The following is a 26,906-nucleotide window of genomic DNA, read 5'->3' as shown; positions in this document are numbered from 1 at the left end:
GTGTGTGTATTCATGGTTTCTGTGTGTGTTGAGCTTATCTTGTGAGAGTAGGCCAATCTATAACGAGCTTGTTGTGTCTCACTCACCCCTCCATGATACTTTTTAACTCCTCTCTTTAATTATGACAGAAATCATTATTCTTCGATTAAAAAAGATAGCTTGAATTACAACACATTTTGTTTTTTTCCTGTTTGTATAGGCGTGAGAATGATGCATATAAAGCAAACTGAAAGTTTAAAATATATTAATAAACCGAAGAAAAAGCATAATGAGAACCGTCACCGACTCGCAGAAACGTTACCTACCCTGAGCCCGGCGACAAGTCGGAACTAAAGCAGATGGAGACAGCAATGCATTCGCGGCGGAAGAATGAACAGGCGAACACAAGTCTGGACGGAGGAAGCGCGTAGACGTGCACGTGCTATGGGTATCTTGCCGAATAGCTTTTTTTCGTGTGTTTTGCTCAGGTGAAACACGCTGTTTGAGGTTTGTGCGGTGGAGAAACTTCAAAGTGGGAAAAGAATACAAGTATTTAATTATGAAAAAGAAGCAATCACTTAAAAGGTGAGGATATATTAAGCAATATCTTGTCTGTTTGTTAAACGTTTAAGTGCTTGGTGATTTATGTTTGATTACTTCATAATTGCGTGTCTTGTAAGTAAAGTCTTGGATTTAGAAACAGTATGATTAGCTCATACAGTTTCAAGTTGACCCACGGCTATGTTTTCATTGTTGTTTACGATGGGACAGTCGTGGAGTGTCGGATGTCGAACAAGTAGCATCGGACGTAGGGCAGAACCAACTCAGTGCTGACCACAAGTCTGTAAGTGCAACATTCCATTGAGGGTCTCAGTCGATCTTAACGGCACGTAGACTGGAAAGTTAAATGTGTGTACTGTACCCGTAAATGCATAAGCTTCGTCACCCACGTGATTTTCTGCCGTTAGTGATGTTGTCAGGAACTGATAAGCACCAGACCTTTGCAAATGTCACGTTCACATATTTGTGTAATATATTAAAGTCAGCATTAAAATACACAATATGCATTAAAAAGGTGCAGAAATACGACAGGCTTTGCATTCATGTAGACATTCAGTGAAACATGAGAGTTGACCTGGAGTACCCAAACTTTTGCAAGCAGTGGTATACTGTACTGAAATTGTGCTTCGCAGTTAAAGCGACTGCGGTGGGCTGGCGCCCAGCCCGGGGTTAGTTTCCTGCCTTGCGCCCTGTGTTGGCTGGGATTGGCTCCGGCAGACCCCCGTGACCCTGTAGTTAGGATATAGCGGGTTGGATGATGGATGGATGTTAAAGCCAGTACTCCCAGTAGAGAATTGTTAATCGAAATTACAGTAACAGGGATATGTTGTGCTTGTTAAGTATCAATTTATTAAGAGCTAAAACATCATGAATATTATGTGTAAGTGAGGCAAGTTTTCCCAGGAAACAAAGTGCTATCTATCCATTATGTAGCTCCTTTTATTTCTGTCTATGATATAGTGCCTTTCATATCTATATATCGATCAATCACATTTCATATATGTCTGCCTATCTAGTATCTTTCATATCAATCTACCACAGCTGATAACGTCACTTCAAGGGAGGCCTACCAAATCAACAAAATAATTAAAAGGGCAAGCTCAATTATGGGACATATTCTTGCCCTTCTGGAGGTCGTAGCAAATGAGAGACTGAAAATAAAACCGAGAGCCATTATGAACAAAGTTGCACATCCTGTTTCTGACACAGTAACACCTGAGGACTTTCAGCCAGTGAAAGTGTGTTATGTGACATTACTGAGGCTCCATTATACCAATAGCAGTACATCTGGATAGCACCTCTCTGTGATCGTGACTGCCAAGTCAGAAGTATTCTTTTGATTTTTAGTCATTCTGGTATCCGTTCAGACAATAGTGTGTGTGTGTGTATGTATGTATATATATATATATATATATAATGCGTGTTTTTCTGTTTATTTATGTATTTATTTATAGAGCTTCAGTAAAAAGTCCAATTTCCCCCTGGAAATAAAGTTCTATCCGAATAGAGTTCCCTTTAGTATATATGTACCTATCGTACAGTATCTTTTAAATGTTTCTTTGATGATATCATATCGTGCCTTTAAAATATATCTGTTTTTCTATTGATCTGTCTATTATGTAGTGCCTTTAATAACTTTGTGTTTGCCATTTTTGGAGCAACATGTATGTGTACCACTGACACAGCGTTTTAAATGTGTTTCTTTAAACCTATCAAATGTCTTTTGTCATAATACAGAGTAAATGAACATGTGCATATTAAAACATTTTCATTTTAGTCATTTGTTTTCTAGAGGAATTATATTAAATTGGAAACAGGTATTCCATGTTTCTTTTTCCTTTTAACATTCTAAATTTCCCATAATCCTCATCCACCAATCATCCAAACCCATTTGTCCAAATTAGGACTAGGGGTAGATGGAACCTATCCAAGCAAGCTTCCGGCACATACCAAGAACAAACCCTGGGCAGGGTGAGCACAATTCACACATCACGGGACTCTGCTGTTTTGGAATAAAGTACAGTTTTTGGGCTTCCTACCCATTACAACCCATGCCCAAAACCCCTGCAATGAATTTTTTGAAATCCCATACTGTATAGCCTATATTATAAATTGGACCAATAGCAATCTACAAGGAAACGTTAGTGAAAAATGTTTGTTGTTTTTTTTTTATGATTGGGAAACAAACAGGCAAGATGAGATCTGAGGATTAAAATAAAACTGCAAAATAGATAAATAATATCAAACAGCATGATATTAAGCTGAAAATATCAAAAGATGGGAGTCTATTATGGTTTTATTTATATGGCTGAGAGAAGAGGTGGGTCTGTGGCATTGATTTAAATGTTCAAAATTGACAGTGTGAGAGAGTTCAAAAGATTGCAGAGTCACAAAAGTAAATGAACTTTCAAAAAGTTGTATAGCTGGGGTTTTAGACAGCAAGAGAACTTATGACAAGGATATAGTAGCATAGACTTATACATTGTATTGGGTAAGTGGAGTATTTGCTTTTGTTAAAAGAAAAAGACATGTTCTTTGATACATAACATAATTTGCACGATCATGTCAAAACAACTGATGACGAATATCTCTTAAGTTTTAGTGGTATACAGCAATTAAACTAACCACTAACTAATACCTTTCCCCACAGCTTAAATTAAATAAAATGCACAAAATAAAAATCAAGAGCTATAATTAACAATGGCTGACATCATATTAAAAATAATAAAGTAATGAATAGGTGGAGTTTTGCATGTAGTAAGTGTAGTGTTTTCTAATCATCAGTATTGTTGTGCAGTTAATATTTGTGTATTTGTTTTTTTTTTTTTTTGCATACATTTCATTCAAATACAGTACAGTGTTATCATTTCTTTTTTTGCAGGAAAGCTTGTAATGTTCCGGAGCAGCAGTCCACATCTGATGATTATGTCGTAGGTCAAGTAGCAGGATGCCTATTCACCAATACGTGTGCCAGCAGTACTGGCAGCTTAGCCTCACTGTTTAAAACTGAAAGCACTCCTGCCAAGCCAGTATACATTACTGCATCAAAGGTATCTTTTTTTTCTCCTCCTTTTCCACTAACTGTGCCTCCTTTATAGATGTTTTTACAGTAATGATATGAAGTGACAGTCCTTGCATTTACAACTGAAGGATGGGTAATCTATTGACTTTACCTGATTTATAGCTTTTGATACATTTTAACACCTAATGAGCAAGACATCTCAGTTTTACAACTCTACAAAGGAAATTCTTAAAAATTGCATTTGAGAATTTTATCTTGGACATAAGCAGATACCTATAATTCATTTTAATTTTTTATATTACTAAACTGACATTTCTATTTAAAGGCAATACAAGTGCACCTTGTGTTTAATTTCATTATGTTTAAAGCAGTGGTGAGTGGTTTCTGTTTCAAAGGCTCACTACAGATTAGTGCATTTTTTTTTCTTTTCAGTCCAGGAGGATAGACTGCACTTAAATTAATCTTATAATTTTAATAATTCAAATTGATCCGTACTTTCATTGTCTGACCTGCTAATCTAGCTCAGAATCATGAGAAGATGGTGCTTATTTCAGAACATGGTGCTCTATGTATAAAATTAAACAAATCTGGATGCCAGGTAGGAACTAAACCGTGAACTGGGTGCCAAGTTTGGACTAATGCACATTTCCAAACTCATGAAAGATCAATTTAGAGCCCTCCATTAAACTAACACGCATGTTTGCAATTTGGTAGGAAAATCCTTACAGTCACAGTTACAAAATGTAAAATCCCTTTTCAGCAATTCTAAGCACATTTCAAATAGCTACATTTTTGGAGGCAAAATATATTTATATTTTATAACATAGTATTCAACATTTTACAAATGCATTTGGAGTTTTTGTAGAGCCTGTTTCTGATTTCATTTTTTTATTTAATTGCAGGTAAGCCCTGAGAAAAGACCACGCACTGAAGATGTGACTGCTTCAAACGTTGCACAGAGTTCTTGCTCTGTTAAAAAACAGAAAAAGTTGAAAGAGCAAATAGTTACTCTTGGTGAGCAGAAAGTGCTTGACAGGTGAGAAGGTTTTCAGAGTTCAGCTATGTGGCATTAAATGGGTTTTCATGACGATACGAATTGTGATTGGTAGTGGGGTAAATGCAGTTGGTTAACTGTAACATAGCTAAAGTTCCAGCAGCATATTTATATTCATTTAGTGCTAGCCACGTAGAATGCTAAACATTATTTTTTTCCTTTTAATAAAAAGTGGCCACTCCTAAAAATAAAAATGACTGTTAGTAGACTTTCATTAAAACACTGTAATCTATAGCAATTTCATATTGGCTTTCTGTAATAAACAATCAAATCTAACAATCTAATCTGTCTTGGCAAAACACACTTTTTGCCTTTTTAGTGTAATTACTCATTGATATAAAATAACATTTTAATTCTAAATTGGCCCTAGTGTGTGCTTGGTGTGTGGGTGTGTTTGTGTGTGTCCTGCGGTGGGTTGGCACCCTACCCAGGATTGGTTCCTGCCTTGTGCCCTGTGTTGGCTGGGATTGCCTCCAGCAGACCCCCGTGACCCTGTGTTTGGATTCAGCGGGCTGGAAAATGGATGGATGGATCTAAGAAGAGAGAATGAGGCAGTGGAAAATAGTAACAATGGTAGTAAAAACTCGTAACATGCTTGTTGTTCACACCAAGAGAACCTTAACTATAAATGGTTAGCTCTTTGCATCATTACCACATAAAGTGGTCCCCTTCCCCACTGATCACTCCTTTTTCCAAATAATTATTGAGTTAACCTGAATCTCTCATTACTGTTCTTTGTGATAGGGATTAGCTGGTCTGTTGATCACCTAACCCTAAAAGCTAAATATCCCAGAATGGTATCTGTTTAATGTTCTATTATTACCATTTTTAAGTTAGTTTTTATTTCTATACTAATTTTTGAATTAGTTTTACTTCTATACTATTTTAATCTGTTTAATTTTCCTTTTTGTTTTATGAACCTTTGACCATTTTTATTTTGAGGCAATATTTTTTCAGTTTGGATTTTTTTTTTTATATAAATAAACCTTAAATCATGGCTACTGAATGGAGATTGTGCAATGTAGGCACTGTTTGCATTTCTTAAAAGATTTTGGAAACGTGCAGATATGCCCAGAAAGGACTCAATGAGGTATTTTTTTATTTTTGCACCCCCAATCAATATGGAGAGTTATCATCTGAATGTTTCATAAAAATATCTCGCTTGCATTGTAGCAGTTGCTTTAGCAGCCCTAGAAAGCCCTAGCCCCTTAAACTTTAGATTAAATACTTCCAATACCCCATGAAGACATGTTCTCCATACAACCAGTTAGACATTTAGTAAACAGCTTTCTGTAGAAACAAAGTAAAAAGTTTGTTAACCAACATAATCTATCATTTTGTCTTTTTTGGTAGATTTTTGCAGCTTTTCTGAGTCTTGAACCTCTGTATACAAAAATGTTTAAAGCCATATGTTTTTTTTCCTTTTGTGTATCAGGTTCTTTTGAATTCCACCAACCAGACTTGATTACACAGTTGCTTTTGTTGTTGTTTGTGGTTTGCTCAAAGTACTCTCATGTTGGACCTTTCTATATATGACCAATTCTTCGCTCTATATTCATATTTAGGAAAATTCTTGTCTAGACGGTGAACACAAGTTATGCTTATTAGGCTACTTAGCCATATAGCGCATACCTATTTTAGTGAGAAAGAAAAGGTGGTCAGTAGCAGTGCTCTCTTTAGACTGGGTGGATGTGAGTAAAGATGTTCAGTTACATTACCTTGTGAGTACTAAGATTATGCAGTAATTATAGACTCGTATGTAATAATATGAAATTTTTACACGTTACAGAACACATTTGAATATCTCTAAAGTGACATGTTTATTTACACTGTTCAGGCACATTTATTAATTCTTTCATTAATCATACTGAACAGATATATTTATGACTTATTTATTTATGACTGGAATAACAAAAATGTAAAAAAACTTAACTGTGTACCTTTTGCAATAGCATATTACATGCAACTATTATTAAATAGTAATTTGTGATGTTTTAAATTTGATACAAATAACTTTATTGTAACACAGTCTAAAAGCAGAGTTATATGCTGGCCAAAAAAGTATTTATTTTTAACAGATAATGTTTTGTTTCCATCTATTGGTTAATGATCGAATTAGCATAATTTGCTAGAGCCTAGTCCAACAACATCCGGTGTATCAAGATAGAAATCAAAATCACACAAAAAGACAAAAATATCAGACGCTGAAAAAAAAAAAACAAATAAAACACAGTGGCACTGAAAGATCCCTTTTATGCTTTCAAAAAAGCTAATTAGAGTCCAAGCATGAGAAAATGTTCAAGCTTACCATGAAAAGATTTGATGAGGTGGGCTATGTTGCACTCCATATTATACTTTAGAAATCCCAGTGGTTCACAGAGACACATCAGTGTGGATGTATGTTTGCTCATTTTATAGAAAGTGGCTTTATCTGCTGTTTTGTCTTCAAACCAGTTACACTTAAAAGTGCCATTGTAAGTAAAAAGTTTGGTTTTTCAGAATATCCAATAAACTGATTTTGTCAACATGATAGTGGACCTAATTTAGACCTGTCATTTCTGGGGTCCATCTTTTATTTAACAGCTTGAACTGAAATCAGATGTTAGGCTTTTCTTTTTCAGATCTAGGTTGTTTGTTGAAGTATTTAGCAGGTAAGCTTTGTATTTTTGTGTTTCTCAAACACATACTGTGCTTGAATAATGTTTGTGGTATGTCAGGATATGTCAAAGTGAACGGGTCACTTTATTGTTAGTTTTCAAAGGATTTGCCTATAGAATTTCCATGCCAAAATTTAATAATTTGAAAGTTGGCTGCCTTGCTGTCCCGCTTAGAAAACTTTCAACAGGAGGATTTCAAGACTTACTTCTTTGTGAGTTCCTGGAAAATCTTGTGAGCTGAAACTGAAAGATGTGTGCATTTTGGTGGGAACATTGGTCAACAGTAGGCTACCAGCAATTAGTTTATTTAGGATTAAAAAAGGAACATGAACATCACAGTGGTGACAAAATAACCATAAGAACACAAATCCATCATGTTACAAATAATAAGCTTATGTTTGGCTTGTACTAAAAAGTCATTCAGCACACAAGTCCTCAAGCAAGCTCTCTCAGGCAACCAAGGGTATATAAGTCAACAGAGCAGTCTACTGAGGGTTTTTTGGCATGTCTGTTATCTTCTCCAGATGTTGTAGGAATGTATAGAAGTTTGTAATGTGGATGGTTACAGAGGGTAGGAATTTAAAAGTCCCAGGGTTGAGCAGATCAGCACAAGCGTGACTCTATTGTGTCATGTGGTTGAGGGGCTTGGTAGGTCTCAACATGCAAAAGTGTAGTAACACTTTTTTTAATTTTTGGATAGTATTGTTTAGATTCAATAAGCCAGTTATTGCATAACTAGGAGTTTTGCTTCTTCATTTCTAGAAGTCTTAGAAAAACTAAATATCTTTTTTGGCCTTTCTTTCAACAGAGCACAAGAAATGCTTTCTCATATAGCACAAGAATGAAATCAAAGGCAAGCAATCCATAACAAAAAGGAAAATAGGAGGTTAGGAGCATGCACTGATACAGTGCATTGCCGCACCCACCACACGACAAACCAACTCAGGATCCAGATTAGGACCCGAGTGTAGCCATGTGATGGGTGACGCCTCAGCACCAAACTAGTTCAGATGGCATGAAACAGTGTGAGGTTTTTTATGGCGGCTGGAGTGCCAATTCTGTGCCCAACCCCCAAGATTTTCCCTGCAGGTCAGAGGGCCTACATGCAGGAATGGGTGCAGATTAACATCATACCCAGGAAAAGCACTGTAAAATATTGATAATCAAAAATAAAAAAGCCTGCTATTTATATGAGAGCAAATTGTTGTCCGAGATGGACATCCACATTGAAAATAATTAATATTCCCGGCTGCCTGAAAGCCCATTTTATTGTAATTTTAATATCAGGTTTTGTTAATAATCTTGTATCAATTAACTTTACTAGTATGCTAATTTATTGCTATGCAAGGACTGATAGGAGCTTTTTTGCTTGCTTTATTATATGCTCAATATTTTTTTATTTTATTAACATAAGTGACACATCTCCGAATTTATAATATCCTTGACATTTTAATTTATATTACATTAATTATCTTTGCAGAATTTAAATATAAAATGTCAACTGTTGGTGTTTCATTTTTCCTATAGGGAGAGGTCACTGAAAACAGCAGAAGAAGAAAAAGGAAAACTACCATTGTCCAAAACAAAGAAGAAATCTAAGGCTTCTCCATCTGAGGCTTCGTTTGAAGACTTTCAATATGAGCGGAAAAAGAAAAAGATAAACTGGGCAGAGGAAAGGCTAAAAAACAAAAGAACAGTCTTTGTTGGCAACTTGCCTGTCAGTTGCAATGAAAAGGTAAATGGTCATGCATGCTACTGTATACATTCTGATGCATTTCCCAAAAAATGGTAGCATTTAGAATTAACCTGCTAAGTGACAGAATTATGCATAACTCTATATGGGAACTGTAGCTTCATATGAAACATTTTATTTTAAAAGGTAATTTATTTTGCACCTTTCTTATTTAGCAAACAGAATGAAGTATTTAGTACAGTACAAAGCAGCAGACTCTTTATAGAGTAAAAGTTTAATTGGATTTATGGTCATAAAATTAATACAGTACTTATGTTTTCCAAATCATGCTTTGCAGCTGTGATTAAGAACATAATTTAAGGGTTTAATGATTTTGCAAAGTATTCATTCTGGGTTAGGACGGTGAGAGAATATAAAAGTGAATTGTATAAGTTTTTTTTTTTTTTTTGATCGTATTATTGCTGATTTAGTATTTGTAATTTAGTAAACTTTGTGCATCAGTATCAATGGAAACAGTTTACTGTCTTAACAGTGATAAAATGTGTAGAACCTATTTAATTCTGTGTGTAAATGGTTTTTAACAAAATCAACTTTCTTCTACAGAAACTCCTAGATTGTACTTGTTGCCAATAAAATTAGAACTTTATCAATTTTTAAATTCATTAAAGTGACTCCAATGGGGCAATCCTTACTCTGCATCTGTTGTAGTATTAGGCTGTAATTTATAAAACTATGCTAATAAATTACTAAAATGGGAAGTACAGTACACCCCCAAAATTCGCGGGGGTTACGTTCCTAGAGCACCCGCAAATTGTGAAAAACCGTTACTTTTGGATGTGGTTAAAAAATGCCTTTTAAATGCCTATTTTTATAGTTTAAACCCAAAATACAGTATGCCCCCAGAGCACTTTAATTTTGTTGCAAAATCAGCTTAATACATTACATTGCCTAAAAAATTACCTTCAGTGGCGACTGCTCTAAGACTACAAGGGAAGCTCCGCTTCCTCTACTATGTCAGAAAATAAATGCTCATATATGCACTGTCGTATTTATATTGGTTTTAATAAAAGTGCGCTAGAATGCGTTCAGCTTCATGACTATCTCGTTCAGAATCAGGTATTTATTGTAGATTGTTTGACATGATTTTCTTGTCATTTATTTCTGTGCAGCACAGCGCGTTAAACCCTCCTGAAGCCCAGCTTCACTGGAGCTCTATGGGCAAGCACAGAGGAGCTTTTTTCACTGCAGAAAAGCTGGACGGTAATTGGATTAATAGACCAAAATCGTCACTTCCAGGGAAGCTCAGCTTCTCTGGGAGTGAATGGAGCAGTGGGCGGGCCAGGACGCTGGGCAGCTGCATGATGGAGGAGCTGTTTAAAGGGCGGAACCCCTTTTTTGATTGACAGCATGTCTTAAGTATACATCAGCACTACAGAGATTCGAGTTCAGCCCCATGTGGATTTGCAGGTGAAGTCGTATGACAAACTACTGCGCTCTGTATTGTTTGCTGGTGATATAAACCATTTTTGTTTGTACAAATCATTCTTTAAATAATAAAAAAAAAAAAAAAATAGCGTCCTTGATTTTGCTCCTAATTTCAACATTGTAAAGTTAGTTCGTTCATATAATTAAAGTAGCTCGTGGAAGGGGAAACTAGCCAGCTAGCAAGCTGTGCATAATGGCAGACGGTGCTAATATTGTTGTCCTGCTTTTGGCAAAACCATTTAGTAGTTTTCCTTACGAGGACAGAGACTCAGAATTAAACGGCAGGGCAGACCAACACCCAAGATTGATCTGGTGCAAAAATGAGGAAAAAATAACAGGTCTTTTCAGCTCTCCTGGTATGACAAGGTGAACTGGATGACTGGAAGTGCTGTGACAAAGAAAATGTACTATTGGCCATGCCTCTTGACGAAACCTTCTCAGGGAATGGGATGTGTTTGGTCATACGTGGGTTTGGGGGATCTGGGTAACTTACAAAAAGCATGAAAAGTGCAAAGAACATGTGAGTTCGTGTGCAAGGTTACGTTGTCTGGTCAGGGTCAGGGTTAGGGTTGAACATGCAATCAATGAAGGTCTTCGCATTCAGGTGGCAAAACATAATGAAGCAGTAAAAAAAAACGGGGCCTTCCTAAACCGTCTAATTGATGTGACTTCCTTGCTTGGCCGTCAGGAGCTGGCATTCAGGGGGCATGATGAGAGTAGTGAATCAGCAAATAAGGGGAATTACAGTGAATTTACAGAAACATTAGCTAAATATGACTGTCTTGGCCACACAATTTCAGTCATCAGCTGTGTTTTCTGGTATGTCCCACTCAATCCAAAATGACTTGATCTCTGCTCTCGCAGCCTCTGTTTCTGATCATATAAAAGGTGAAATTCAGCTCTTTTTTTTGCATGGCAGGTGGATGAAGAAACTGACATATCTTGCCATGCCCAACTGTCTGTCATTGTTAGATATGTGGATAGTGCAGGTAAAATTCAAGAGTGTTTCATTGGATTTTTGGATGTGTCAGGGGGTCGAGATGCTCAGTCTGTGTTTCAAGTTTTAAACAAGAACATGCAGGGCTACAGTTTTAGAGAAAAACTTGTGGCACAAACCTACGATGGTGCTGCTGTCTTTGCTTCATCTCTCAATGGCCTACAGGCCAAAGTTAAAGTAATAGCCCCTAGTGCAGTGTTCGTGCATTGCTATGCACACAGACTGAACCTGGTGTTGTCGCAGGGTGCTAAATGCTTGCCTGAGTCAAGAATATTTTTTGCATCTCTCTTTGGGTTCACAAATTTTTTCAAAGTCCACAAAAAGGATGTCTTTTCTTGAGTCTGCAGGGTCTTCAAGATTGCCCAGAAACGCTCCTACTCGATGGAATTTCACATCACGGATAGTGAGCACTGTGGCAAACAATTATGAAGGCCTCCTGCAGTCTTTTGACAAGATTACCCAGGATGAGAGTCGTTAGTGGCAACAATTGGCACTACATCAGCAGGTGTAGAGAGGAGCTTCTCCTGTTTAAAACAGATCAAGTCATACACCCGCAACACGATGGGCCAAGATCGTTTGAGCAACCTTGCTCTCCTGGCCATTGAGAGGAAACTGGTTAAGTCCCTGGAAAAGACTGCCAAATGGTACGATAGGGTCACAGACCATTTTCTGCAAAAGCAACGGAGGGCAGAATTTACGTACAAATAACATGAATTTTATGATGAAGGCCTAATATGAGCTTCCCCTTTTTCAAAAGCTAGCAGCCGCCACTGATTACCTTAATACATTACCTAAAAACAGAATGTAAAGGTAAACCCATATACTGTACAGTACTGTACTGCTATGTCTCCCGCAGTGCTAGAATATAAAATACCAATGTTACCACTATACGTACTGTAATTCATGCAAGCGTGTTTTCTTTGGTATGTGCTGTCATTTTCTTTGTTATAAGTAGAGTAAATACACAATAATTTCATTTAATTAAAATACATTAAAAAGTACGGGTACTCACCTATGATGAATGATATTGATGATGATGATGATGTTCAGTACGATGCAGAGGATTTAAAACTCCTCGGGTGGCGCCTCTTCTTCATCTTTGTAAGGGTCTTCTTCTGGTGAGGTTTTGTGCTGGCTTTTCTTTATAGGTTTCAGGAACATTGTGATGGGAAATTGCTACATTGTCTACTGTAGCGAACTACTGGTACAATTTCCGTGCTTTCTCACGGATGATGTTACCGTCCAAGGGGATGTTCTTCCTGCAGTCGGTGATCCACAATGCCAAGGCAGATTCCATCCTGACGATATTTTTATTCCTTACGGTCGTTACCATTTTGGCACTTTCACAGAAACTTACAGATACGGTACTCCAGATCGCTGCTTCATTCCTTTTTTATCTAGTGAACGGTGCTTTCATTAATGCCATAGTGGCGCGCTACTGCAGCATAACGTTTTAGTTCCCAGAGCAAATCCAGTAGTTCAACCTTCTCCTGGAGTGTTTTAAACTTCAAGCCTTAGAAGGTGCGAGGCGATTCATCAAAATCGTGTGTGTTTAAGAATAACAAAATGGAAAACATGAGGAAACTCTGCTGGAGTTGTATCACAGGGCAGCAATCAATCAGCAGCAAGGAGAAATGAATTACGCTCTCGGATTGGGTACTTTCACCATCCCAAACCGCATTTCCCTCAGCAGTGGTAAACCCACTCACCTGGAGACGTGTCACAGTGCAGCAGTCAGTCAGCAGCAAGGAGAAATGAATGACGCTCTCAGATTGGCTACTTTCACCATCCCAAGCCGTGTTTCCCTCAGCGGTTGCTTCCTGTTCTCTCTACAGCACAGTATTGCCACGAAAAAAGCCATTAAAAATCGCGAAGGATATTTGCGCTTTCCGCTAACTATGACTGTGACTTCGCAGGGGTCTACTGTATTTATATATGAGTTTCACTTATATATACAGTATTTATCATTTTTTAAAACATGTTATCAGTATCATTTTAGTGTGAAGCAGATTATGGTTCTTGATTGCTGAAATCTAAACAAATGGAAAGCTAGATTCAAATTGCTTTTCTGAACTGATTGGAAAACAAAATAAAATCAGTGTCACATTAGGTGGCTTGACCAGTGATTTTAAGTTGTAGCCATTGTTTGGAACTTATAGGCAAATAGTGGCGCACCGTCCATAAAGTCGGTCACATATTGTGAGACACCCTACAACAAAAGCATGTTTGATTTTGTATTTTGTCAGAGAGTGGGCTATGTGTACAGTGTATATAATGCGGTGACGAGGAATAAAAATGTACTTGTACAGCGCTGGCTCTGTCAGGAAGAATGCTGTTAGCTACCATTAAAGGGGGCATTTAAATTGACATGGTCCAGAGATCGGCAAATGTGGTTGGCAAGGCTGAAATACTCCAAAGCTAGAAGTCACATAATGTGACATTGGCTTAAGAGAATGATATTTTCATGCACAAGCTTTTGAACACAAGTTTTTTTTCCCCGTATAATCAAAACACGCATAACTATAGTTAAAATACTTTTAGAATAATAATTGGGTACTTTTGTCTCCATTCATCTACTAGATGGATAGATAGATAGAACTTGTCACCATGGAGTAATTTAACCTTTTGCTGAAGCTCTTTAAAACAATAAATAGATATACATACACACACCAGAATGACTGAATGGGAAGAAAATTAAAAGAAACATAACTTTTGACTTGGCAGTTATAGTCACAGTGAGGCATTACACAGGTATATTGCTATTAGTATAAAGGAACCTCAGTAGTGTTTCCTGACATACTTCTGCTAAATGATTTGTTGGCTTAAAGTCCTCAGTGTTAATGTGTCAGGAAGTGGATGTGCAGAATTGTTCATAATGGTACATGGTTTTGTTTTAATTCTGTCCTTTGCTACCACCATCGGGGGTCAAGCAGACGTCCCATAACTGAGCATAAAGCAGTCCAGGCTGTCATTGATGTGGACTCCCAAGTACTTGAAGGAGTGCATCACCTCTTCATTCACTCCTGGACAGAGAGGCTATTTGTTGTGGCAAAAGTCAATAACCATTTCCTTGGTTTTGCTGATGTTAAGATTCAGACAATTTTAAATTCATCAAAAAACAAAGTTCTCCACTTTACTCCTATGCTGATATACCTATTTAATCCAATTCAGGGTCACGGGGGACAGAACCCAAACCTGGATAGGACACCAAGTCAATCACTCTTGATGTATTGAAATTTTAAATATAGGAACAAGAAAGTAATATGTAGAATTACACCGCATTCCATTAACCGGTAGATATTAGATAGATAGATAGATACTATATAAATCCCAAGGGGAAATTCACATAATCCAGCAGTATACTGATACAAAGAAAAAATATTAAATTAAATAGTAATAAAAATGAAAAAATAAAAATAAAAAAGCAGACAATAACTTTGAGTAATGTTAGCATTTACTCCCCCAGGTGGAATTGAAGAGTCGCATAGTGTAGGGTATATTGGCTGCTTAATAACATTATGTTTGTAACTAAAGCCAGTAGCTAATTTTGTAATCCCTGATTTACTATGAAATTATTATTAGAGTATGCAGTGAATTCTGGTGATACTTACTTCTGGCATTTCTAGGATGTTAAATGTTTCATTCGTAAAATTAATACAGTATTCCAAATGCAAAAAAATGTTAATGTGTTTACTTTATTTTTTGTTAGACACTCAGAAGTTTATTTAAGGAATATGGATCCATTGAATCTATGCGTTTTCGCTCGGTGGTAAGTGTTTTAATTTTTTTCCCTAGTTTCATATGTGGGTAAAAAAATAATAATCAGGTTTCTCTAAGTTCTGTGATTATGATACAGGTAAATGGGAAAACCAGTATCTGTGAATTAACTAAACATCTTAAATGATTAAGAGATATTAGCTTTGAAAATTAGTGATTTAAAATGGACACTCTAATCAATAAGCACAGCAGGGTTTATAAGGAAAAAAAAGCAGTCTGACTGTTTTTGGAAACCACCTGAAAATTTGCTGGAACTAGTACAGTTTGGCTTTTTCAGCTTCCAGTTCAACAATGGCAAATAGCAACTGTCCAACCATGGCAGGTGGCAAAACTAAAAAGCAGAACAACACTTCCTTATGTTCAACTTGATTGGCTCTAACAACACTGATCTGCAAAAAAACACTCCTGTCAAAAATCTGAGTGTTTTTTTCTTTGTAGATATAAATTCAGACCAGGCAACATAAGTGCTCTATCACACCCAGTTTTGGAGACATGAAAGTTTAAAGTGAAAAAATACTACATTAGAGAAAAAAAATATCATTTTTGAAATTAACTATTTAGACTTGATAAAAAATAAATCACACATGTAATTGTTTAAGTATAATTATTACTCATGAAAGTAGTCACTTGGTAATTTTTTTTTCCTTTTATAATCCTTTGTTTACCTGTTACCTAGTTAAGAAATGAGATGTATAAAAATGACCTTGCATATTTCTGGACATAAAAGGCATATGTTTTGAAGGAGTTAAAAAAATATGGATTGAGAGCAAAAAATGTGTTATCTAACTCTTTTGATTTTGGATTATTTCTAATTCAACTAACATTAAGAACAAGGGAGGCTGCCATTTTACAGCTCAACATGTACTTCATATAATCTGAGCATGAAAAATATTTAATGCCACAAAACAAACATAACTTTTTTTTTTTAATCAACTATTTTTTTAAAAAGCATTTTGCATTTTCACAGAAACTGATAGCTTGCAGAAACAGTTTCTGGTAAAGAAATTCCAATTTAATCATTTTTTTATTTTTTTTTTCTGCATGGGAGGATTTTGGGGCAGACCAGTGCAACGTATTATGAACTTCATTGCATATCCGTTGAAAATGAAGAATGCTTCCCACACAAATTGAACACAAATGTACTGGGAAAATACCTGTCATGCCCCTGTGATGCTCTTTCACCCTGCAGTCATAATTGGACTAAGCAGATAAGAAAATGGATAGTTTAAAAATAGTTGTTTACAATTATATGGTTAAGCACTGAGCAAGGCTTTCACAGTTTTAGTGTTTATGTAAAATATTGAATATTTGTAGGAAAGATAATACATTCAGATCAGCAAATTGATTCACAACCAGCAAATTGTTGTTTAGTTGTGTTCTGGAAGCACCACCAATTTAAAAAAATAAAAAACTATCTAAAAGATCACCTGTTAGTAAAATTGCCTGTTGCACTCCTGCTGATGTTTAGGGTTTATAATTTAGATGTGCTTTAAGGCCAGACTCTGACACCACTGTAACTATTAAAGCTGCCCTTGCAGACATGTAATTATTTATACTGAAATTATAAATATCTTAGCTTGCTTTTATTGGTGATCTGTAAATATATGTTAGTTAATGCAGGATGTATTTTGGATTCTTGGTGCTTAGGTCCTCTCAATGCTCTATTATGTTAGCATCAGTCCCATCCGTTTATCAATGATTTTTCTTCAATATAGGTTCGTGGAGAAAAAAAGATGTCAAAAAAAGTTGCAACAATTAAGTAAGTCTGTTGTCAGTCCTTTACCTTAATTAGACTTATGGCCTTACTACCTAAGAAACAGTTAAATCCATCCAGTACTCTCTTTTGTAGAATGAGGGTTTTTAACTTGGTGATCATATACCATCAACTTGTTTTATTATATTCACATGAGATATGACAAAAGCATGCAGTACATAGTGCCAACATATATGCTAACTAAGCTACTTTTGAATGTATTTCAACATACATACTTTTTATTGAAGTATTCAAAATTTTATTTTTTGACCAATTTCAAAGTCCTTCTGCAGTTTGTTTAATATTAAGAGTTGAGTTTCAAATTGACAATTTAGAAGTAAATTAATTTTTACTTTCTATTTGGTTCTGTGGGATGCATATTAAAAGGCAGAAGAATGTAAATTTACCTTTCTTTGTATTTTTTTGTAGTTACTCATGATCTTAATCTTTTTATGATGGAATGTGCCTCCTGAAAAATTCTGCATCGGTTCACCTTTCCTCATTTAATTTATTTATGCAGACGGATTGTACATCCAAACGCAACCAGCATCAATGCCTACATTGTGTTCAAGAGCGAAACCGAAGCAGTGAAGGCTTTACAGAAGTGTGTGTGTTTTTGTTTTTTTTTGTTTTTTGGTGGAAGTGGGTTTACAGTATGGAATTTCCAAACAGGTTAAACCTTTTTTTTTTTTTGGTAGGAATGGAAATGAAATTGAACATGGATACCATATCAAAGTGGACCTTGCATCTAGGTGTGATTCAGTAGGTATTGATCGCAAGCAGACAATTTCAGTTTCTATTAACTTTTACATTATTTCCAATTTAAATCTCTTTTCTTATAGCATGACCACAAGAAATCTATCTTTGTAGGAAACCTTGCATATGGTAAGTAACCTTATTTTCAAAGGCTTAACATAAGAAAATAAAGCAGTGTCTCAAAGTCATTTTTGTGCTCAAGAAGAAGCCATTCTGTAATAGCTTCTTTTTCAAAGTAGGCAAAGAAGTTTTCTCATTGCCAGAGTTTAAAATATACACTTGTTGTTACATGTTTAAATTGTGGTGTTCACCTTTAATACTGAAAACTCTCTCACAGGTATGTACAAAGTCACACTAGTGACTATGAATTTAAATTCTATATAAGCTTTTTCAAGCAGAGATTATGATAGAGATTTACTGGAGAACTGATAAGTGATTGGATTCTTAGAACCAGCCGACTTTAATTCTTAATTCATAATATATAAAGGTAATGGATTTATAATTGGTGTAAAGGAAAGGCCATTGTATTCATTATAGTTAGGGTTCCATCCAGTACAGTTTACTGTACACTCTGGTAAAATACAATGATTTCTTGTTTTTTTTTACTGCTTTAGACGTAAAAGATGAAGAGCTAAGAGAACACTTCCTAGAATGTGGAGAAATTGAAGGTATCAGGCTGATTAAGGACAGAAATACTGGCCTTGTTAAAGGTTTTGGCTATATACTGTTCAAGGTAAGCAAATGCAGAGTTACACAGTATAAACTTTATTTGAAAGTATTAATTTAATTTATGGATGATATTGCAAAATGAAAACCTTATTAAAGACTTTAAAAAATTATTTTGGGTAAAGTTGACAAAATAATCACTTTCAGGCTGGTTTCTGTTTTGGCAAATGATGTAGTTTGTTTTTTAGTTAGGCATTTTTTCTTGGTTTTTTGTTTTGGTTTTCTCTCCACCTGATTCTCTCTCTACACCCTGGTTCCGTTCCCTCTCCCTATCTTTTTTCTTCCTCTCCTAACCCCTTCACTTTTCTTATAAAACAGGGACGTGGCACATTTGCAGCAATCAGCAGCTCCCAGTGCCAATTAGGGTCGTGGGCCATCCACTCCTTCATCGTGCATGGGAATCACTCACCCCATTCTGCCACATCCCTGCCCAAAGACACAACAGTGGCAATTATTTATTTAAAATTCACCCATCAGCAATGGACCTCACTTTACCACAGTATCATTAATTAGAATATATTAATTTCCTTAATTACTGGGTTACATCACAAAATCACTAGAGATTAATGAAACCGTTATCCAAAACTAAGGCTAAAGAGATAGAGAGAAATTGACGTCAGTTAATAAGGTTGAGTGCTGAAGACACAATATGAAAGACATGTATATAAGTGAAAATAGCAAAAAGCCCACCTTATAAAGGCACTCTGTGACATATATATATATATATATATATATATATATATATATATATATATATATATATAGCACCCTCCACAATTATTGGCACCCCTGGTTAAGATATGTTCTTAGGCTTTCAATATTTTTTTTTTTTCCTTTCCCAAAAAATATAGGCTCACAACACAAAAAAGAGAAAAGTCCAACCTTTATTTAAAGTACATTTATTCATTGGGAAATAAATCCCACATTAAGAAATACATTTTTTACATGAAATCATGTGTGCCATAATTATTGGCACCCCTGCTGTTAATATTTCGTACAAGCCCCTTTTGCCTACAAGACACTACTTAATCTTCTCCTCTAACATTTCACAAGGTTGGAGAACACAGAGACAGGAATTTTTGACCATTCCTTTTTGCACAATATTTCTAGATCATCCAGAGTCCTGGGTCTTCTCTTCAACTCACCCCACAGGTTTTTAATGGGTTTGAGGTCTGGGGACTGAGATGGCCATGGAAGGAACTTGACTTTGTGTCTGCTGAGCCATTTTTGTGTGGATTTTGCCATATGTTTAGGGTCATTATCCGGCTGGAAGACCCAATGACGACCCATCGTCAGCTTTCTGAAAGAGGCCACCAGATTTTGATTTAAAATGTCCTGGTATTTCAAGGAGTTCATGATGCCATGCACCCTAGCAAGGTTCCCAGGACCATTGGAAGAGAAACAACCCCACAGCACCACATATCCTCCATTATTTACAGTGGGCATGAGGTGCTTTTCCACATACTGATTCTTGGATTCACGCCAGACCCACTTAGAATGTTTGTTGCCAAAAAGCTCAATTTTAGTCTCATCTGACCAAAGCACACGGTCCCAGTTGAAGCCCCAGTACCACTTAGCAAACTCCATACATTTATGTTGGTGATTGTAAGTGAGAAAAGGCTTTTTCCTTGCATGTCTTCCAAACAGCTTGTCGGCATGGAGATAGCGTCTTATGGTTGTCATGAAGACTTTGTGACCCCCAAGATACCCCTCTTTGGTGCAGCTCTCTAACAGTGAGCTTTGGAGAATTTTTCACTTCTCTTACCATCCTCCTCACTGTGCGTGGTGGCAAGATAAACTTGGGTCCTCATCCAGCCTTGTTAGTCACTGTTCCTGTTGTTTTACACTTCTTTATTATTCCTCTGACTCTAGATACAGGAAGGTTTAGGCGAGGAGCTATTTTCTTGTAGCCATTACCTGACTTATGAAGGTCAACACACATCTGCCTTACTTGAACACCATGTTCTCTTGTCTTTGCCATGTTGAAGAGTGGCAAAGAGCAATAGGACTCTGTGTCACATCATATTTCTACCCCAGGGACACATGATGTCATTAATTACTAATTAAAAGGTCCAATTTACTCTGATCAACTTTAAAAACTAAACTAGAAGTCACACAAACGCTTCAATTACATATACTTTATAGGAATTGTTATGAGTGCCAATAATTGTGGCACAAATGATTTCATGTAAAAATTGGATTTTTTTTCCCAGTGAATAAATGTTTTTCAATTAAAGGTTGGATCTTTCTCTTTTTTGCGTTGTGAGCCTGTATTTCTTTGGGGGGAAAAAAAAAAGAATTTATTACAAGCCTAAGAACACATCTTAACCAGGGGTGGCAATAATTGTGGAGGGCACTTAAATATGTGTGTGTGTGTGTGTGTATATATATATATATATATATATATATATATATATATATATATATATATATATATATATATATATATATATATGGGCTTGGCCCGGACACAGACAGGCGGACATGTTGTTTTTCAACCACCACACGTTTGTTTACAATATTTACAGTTAATATTAAATGGTCACACAGACCCAAATAATGGTCACTAAGACCCAGTAGTGCACAACCCCCAAATACACAGTCCTGGCCACAAATGCCTCTGTTCGGGCTGCCTCCACACCTCCTCTGTGCTTCGTCCTTCCTCCTCCCGACTCCAGCGATGAATGAATGGAGACGGCCCCTTTTATGCAGTCCCTGGATGAGCCCCAGGTGTTCTTGGCATTCCTTCCTTGGCCACGCCCCAGCGTGGCGGAAGTGCCGGCTGTCCTCCCGGCAGCTCTCCGGGTGCCGTCCTAAATCTTCCCAGGTAACAGGTCCCCAAGGCATTGGGGTGCCTCCTGGCGGTGACCACGGGCCCCTACAGGGTGGAGCTTCCATGCCCTGTACCCGTGGCCCCCAGAGCAACCAGGAAGACGGCCCCCACGTGATCCAGGGTGGACTCTGACCCTCTTCTGGTCCCTCACGGATATATAAATATATATAATATAGATATAATGCACTGCAAAAAGGAGGAATGTTGTTTGTGCAATGTAAATATTGAGACAAATGGTCTAACACTTTTTATAAATTTGCTTAGCTATTCAGTTTTATCTTATCATTGTAGAAAATCCAGCTTCTCAGAAATGCATTGTAGGGGGGGATAAAGTAAGACTAATTACAGAAGTGTGCTGCTGCAGGATATTTTTTTTGTTGAGGTGTCCCAGCTATGTCCATGGCTGTCAAACTTTCTGGTATAACAAATGAAACAGGCATACTGCATTAACAAATGACGTCCCCTAACTGAGACAGAATATGTATATGTTTGATGTTGCTAAAATGTGGGTTGAAAATTCTGTTAACATACATATATGTGAAGAAGTGAAGTCCATTATTTACAAACCTTTACTAATTGTACACTGGTACCTTGTGACAGAAACAATACTAGTGTGGCTCAAGTTATTAGGGAACATGACACAGTGGACCCTATTATGATCAGTAACCATTTCCAACCTAAGAATTACATATCAGGGCAAACAGAATATCTAGGATGAACCAGACAAAATATGGACAAAAAGTCCACATTGAACCTTCAACTTATATATAAACATCTACACGTGGAAGAGTGTGAGTGTCTGTCAGGCTTGCCCGGAAGTGCGAGGCTACAGAATGAAGCTGAAAGAAAGCGACTCTGTCACCAAAGTGAAACGAGAGAAACTTGCTTAGCCGCTGATAGACAAGGGGGCTGACTCCACATTTCAATTTTTTTTCTGACGATTTCAATAGTTTTAGGACCTCGGGCTTTTTACATGGGCTTACACAGCTAGTAGTGTTTTATATTTCTATAAATTAAATGACATTTACAATATTCTACATTTTAAATCAATAAAACTGTATAAACCAACTTATTTCAAATAAATTATTTAGTACGCTGTCAAACCTATTCAATGCCTAAATCCACACATTTTTATTCAGTGCAGTACATCACATTATTTGATCTAATGTAATAAAGATTTAAACCATGTTGCCTTTACAACTGTATTTGTAATTTCCAAGTCCTGTCTACCACATGTAGTATACAGCTCATTTTTGTTTGTGCGTACAGAAAAGTTAAGGCTCATGACCCTAGCCCGTAATGCAGGAACAAGAAGCACAGAAAGGAACAAACCCTATCAGTTATCACCTTTCCTATTCAAGCTCTACCTTGACAGGAGGTTATACAGTGAAAAAAATAAGCTGTTTTTATATGTTAATGTAATAGTAATTAAGTTTTTATTTTGGCCAAAAAAGTATTTCCTTAGTTTTCCAAAGTGGAAATCAAGCCAAATGTGTACATTTCCTTCAAATTTTATCTTTGTTTAAAAGATGGGTTTTCTAAAGTTTGCATTCTTAAAAACCCCCCTGGAGTTGACAGTAGCTTCTGGGACAAGCAAGAATGCTAAAGCAAAGAAAACAGATCTTTCCAAGGTGAAGTCTTGCCTTTTGTTTGCACTTCACCATTTCAGATCTTTGACAAATGTAAGTGTCTCTGTGGTCAGATTTAGAAATTGTTTAAAGAAAAGTTTCTTTGTGATAATGTACAACATTCTAATCTTTTGTATGTCTAATAGACTCCAGATTCTGTGCAACTGGCATTGAAGTTAAATTCCTCAGAGCTGAAGGGAAGAAAATTAAGAGTACAACGATCAGTAAAGAAACAAAAGCAAAATAAGAACACTCTGGCAATACAAACGAAGCATACTGGAAAAAAAACTGCACCTAAAGCAACTGCAAAAGTCTCTTCCAAGGGCAGGTCTGGCAAATATTTTAAAGAAAATGCTCATCCTGCTTTTGTAGGAGAAATGGCTACGGATGGGGTGAGAAATAAAAGTAAAGGACCGAAAAAAGCATTCAGAAAAAAAGATAGAAAAAGAAAATAGTAAAGATCAACATTGTAAATGTGTTTTGTGTTTTTTATTATTATTGATTACAATATATAAAAAATGAAAGTTGAAGACATTTCCTTCATTAGATGACAGACTTTGTGACATTTTAACAAATAAAAAAAACTTGGTTTATCACCAGAAAAGCAGTCTAACATGCATGCATTTGTCTTGAGAGGCTTATGTGCATTTCTGATAATGTTTAAAACATATACAAATAGTGTGACATTTTATTTCTGGGGATATATTTCATTTTTGTATACAGTTCAAAAAAATAATGGTAACTCATGTCTTGACTGTTATAATACAAATTCTTTATTTCCAGATTAAACCTTCTATATGTATATGTTACCATGCTTTTTTCTATTTAGTATACACAGACTGTCAATGATAATCCAGAAGTACAGGTAGTTCTGGGTTATGGCAATGCTTCAGCTGCAAATGAGTGCATACAGTAAAATTCCTAAATTTTTCTTTTTAACTGAATGTCAGTTTTCTAGAAACTTACATTTTTATTTAATAACTAAGCAAAGTAGTTTTGACACAAATTAATACTTTGCAGTCATCACTAATGGTGAGGAATAGTCCTTTTAATCATGTTTGTTTGTATGCACTGTCAAATGTAACCAGCACCACACATATTAAGCTCAGTCACCAGGTAAGCAACTCAATTGACAACTGGTTGTAATTCCCATCATCCTAAGTATACATCCAAGTTGTGTTGGGAGGGGGAAGGTTACACTCTTAGAAGTTCCACAGGAAAGAGAGCAGGAGTAAATCAAATATACCCAGCAGCATGCTCGGCCATCCAATAAGCTCAGTTACTGGTAGATGCAGCTTGATGGGCAGCTGTCTATTTTGCAGAGGAGAGGTAAAACCTACTGTTTGTGATTCCCAGTACTCTACGTACACCTAGCAGCCATGTTGTCTTAGGGAGTAGAGGTGCTGGGAAGGGAAAGCATTACTGAGTAGGCCTCTGCTGAGGGATAATTTGGCAGTTAGTGGTGGGTTTTTGTGCCATCGTTATCTATACTAATAAAAGGCAAAGCCCTCACTCACTCACTCACTCACTCATCACAAATTCTCCAACTTTCCGTGTAGGTAGAAGGCTGAAATTTGGCAGGCTCATTCCTTACAGCTTACTTACAAAAGTTGGGCAGGTTTCATTTCGAAATTATATGCGTAATGGTCATAATTGGAACGTGTTTTTGTCCATATACCGTAATAGACTACAGCTCGATAGCCGTGGGAGGCGTAGTTTCGTATTGAAGCATTTAACCAATCACATTTCAACCATCATTTGTTGCCAGGCAGAGAGGCTTTCACAATCCGTTGTGTAGGCACTCTAACACAGAATAAATGTCGATTAACCTGTTGCTTCAACCAATCAGATTTTGAGTTGGTGTCAGTAGGGCCCTCTAACAGGCGTGTGGCAACGTCACCCTATTCAGACCCATTGATTGGATAGAAGCCGATATGAGGAACTCTACGAGGCCACTGAAAGCACCGCAAACGCTCCGAACGAAAGATCATTGTGCGCACTACGGCCAACTCCATGGCAGGATTCTGGACAATATTATTTTCCAGACACAGACCAGATTTCAAGACCACGAAAACCTGATGTTTGTCATGCTACTCGAGCCCCAGAAATTTTGGGAATACAAGAAAAATTTCACGCATGCAGCCGTCTCCAGTTTAACACAAGAGCCACGGAGCGCTTTTTGATCTGTCTCGGCTAAAAACAGAACTGACTGTAATGTATGCCATGGATGATTTTTTAGGAAAATCTCCCACTGATCTCCTTTACTTCCTTCATCAGAAAAATCTGAATGAGAGCATGGGGCAGCTGTTCACATTGGTATATTTGGCAGTGAGCATTCCCGTGTATACTGCTTCTGTCGAGCGGACATTTTCAGTCCTAAAGCAAATTCAAACTTATGCCAGAAATACCATAGGGCGGGTTCGCCTTTCAGCATTAGCTTCGATGGCAATAGAAAGGGACATTTTGATGGAACTGAAGCGCACGGATAATCCATACGACAGAGTAATTGAACTGTTTTTGAGGAAAGCGAGGAGGATGGATTTTGTTTACAAATAATCAGAATTTTTGGTGAGTAAAATGTTGCGATTTTCCTAAATAATATTGCAAGTTTATGAGTTATTATTGATGTTTTTTATGTTATGTCGCGGCTGTGGCTGCAGTAGAAAGGAACTTGTTCACCCCGGTTTGTCTATTCAATAAAGGCATTTATTGTGGCTATAGGAGTTATCTTATTTATAAATATAGATATATCTATACTAATAAAAGGCAAAGCCCTCACTGACTGACTGACTGACTCATCACTAATTCTCCAACTTGCCGTGTAGGTAGAAGGCTGAAATTTGGCAGGCTCATTCCTTACAGCTTCCTTACAAAAGTTGGGCAGGTTTCATTTCGAAATTCTATGCATAATGGTCATAACTAGAAGCTACTGTATTTTTCCCCATTTACTGTAATGGAGTTGAGCTCGAAAGCCGTGGGGGCGGAGTTTCGTGTGACATCATCACGCCTCTCGCGTAAACACGCATTACATAGAAAACCAGGAAGAGCTACAAAAAGCGCTGAAGAAAACATGCATTATATAATTAAGAAGGCAGAGAAACAATTAGAAGCGAGCGAGTGACATATAAAACCATATTCACTCACGTGAACTGACGCAGTGCGCAGACAAAAACCGAATTACACTGCTACGCTCAAATAGACAAACCACACGCTGTGGCGCAATAGTAGAGCCTTCGCCTCTAGCGCCGACGTCCGAGGTTCGATTCCCGAGAGGGGATGCACTAAGTATGTACGCACGCTTCTCGATTCATTTTACCTTCGCATCCCCTTGGTTTGAGGCGTATGAAAAATATGCGGTTAACGCAGAAAGACAGATCACCAATTGAAGCTTCATGAATAATGGATACTTTATTTGCGATCAATGATTGTTTTGGTAAAACCATACTCAGTGTATTCATTAGATGAACGGTAAAAAAGTAAGAGCGAGGAGAGGGTAACTTATTGAGGCACACAGACAAAACCACAATAGCACATGGGCTCAATGTACTGTAGTGCGCGTCAACTCGATCTGAATTGTGCGATCACATTCGAAAAAATAATTTTTCTTTTCAAGTTCTATTTAGTCCATGTGTGTCAAACTCAAGGCCCACGGGCCACATCCGGCCCAGCGTGTAATTATATTATGGCCCGCGAGATCATTTTATATACTGTATTATTGTTATTAATGGCCCGGGTATATGAAGTGCAGGTAACACAATAAACTACAGATCCCATAATGCAGCGCTTCAGCTGCCTTGCCGAACACTTACCGCGTTAATCAAGTCTAGCTTATGATGCTGCAAGTTATTGCGAAGCTAGCCCACACGATGCCAAAGAGAAAAGGTGATTCTTAACATAGAGCCTTTAAAAACCGATGGGAGGCTTAGTATATGTTTACTGACATTGCCGGTAAACCCGTGTGTCTCATTTGTGGAGCTAATGTGGC

General features: G+C 36.9%; 1 protein-coding gene and 1 non-coding gene across 2 annotated transcripts; both read left to right on the top strand.

The window, feature by feature from the left end:
• The first annotated feature begins 352 nt into the window (after positions 1 to 352).
• rbm34 (RNA binding motif protein 34) lies at positions 353 to 23,725 on the top strand. The gene is made up of 11 exons (XM_039738335.1): positions 353 to 564; positions 3,422 to 3,590; positions 4,465 to 4,598; positions 8,801 to 9,008; positions 15,158 to 15,217; positions 16,941 to 16,984; positions 17,499 to 17,582; positions 17,677 to 17,740; positions 17,821 to 17,863; positions 18,349 to 18,467; positions 23,068 to 23,725. The coding sequence occupies exons 1-11, from the start codon at positions 539 to 541 to the stop codon at positions 23,374 to 23,376; spliced, it is 1,260 nt and encodes a 419-aa protein (XP_039594269.1). The 5' UTR covers positions 353 to 538; the 3' UTR covers positions 23,377 to 23,725.
• Positions 22,839 to 22,975, top strand: LOC120517056. Its single transcript, XR_005630980.1, has one exon. It is a non-coding gene; the product is annotated as a small nucleolar RNA SNORA14 (small nucleolar RNA).
• Positions 23,726 to 26,906: the final 3,181 nt, after the last annotated feature.

The sequence above is a fragment of the Polypterus senegalus genome, chromosome 16, assembly GCF_016835505.1.
Source record: "Polypterus senegalus isolate Bchr_013 chromosome 16, ASM1683550v1, whole genome shotgun sequence".
NCBI classification, from domain to species: Eukaryota; Metazoa; Chordata; class Cladistia; order Polypteriformes; family Polypteridae; genus Polypterus; species Polypterus senegalus.
The sequence above is the reverse complement of the archived record's forward strand: the minus strand, read 5'-3'. Positions and strand labels throughout refer to the sequence as shown.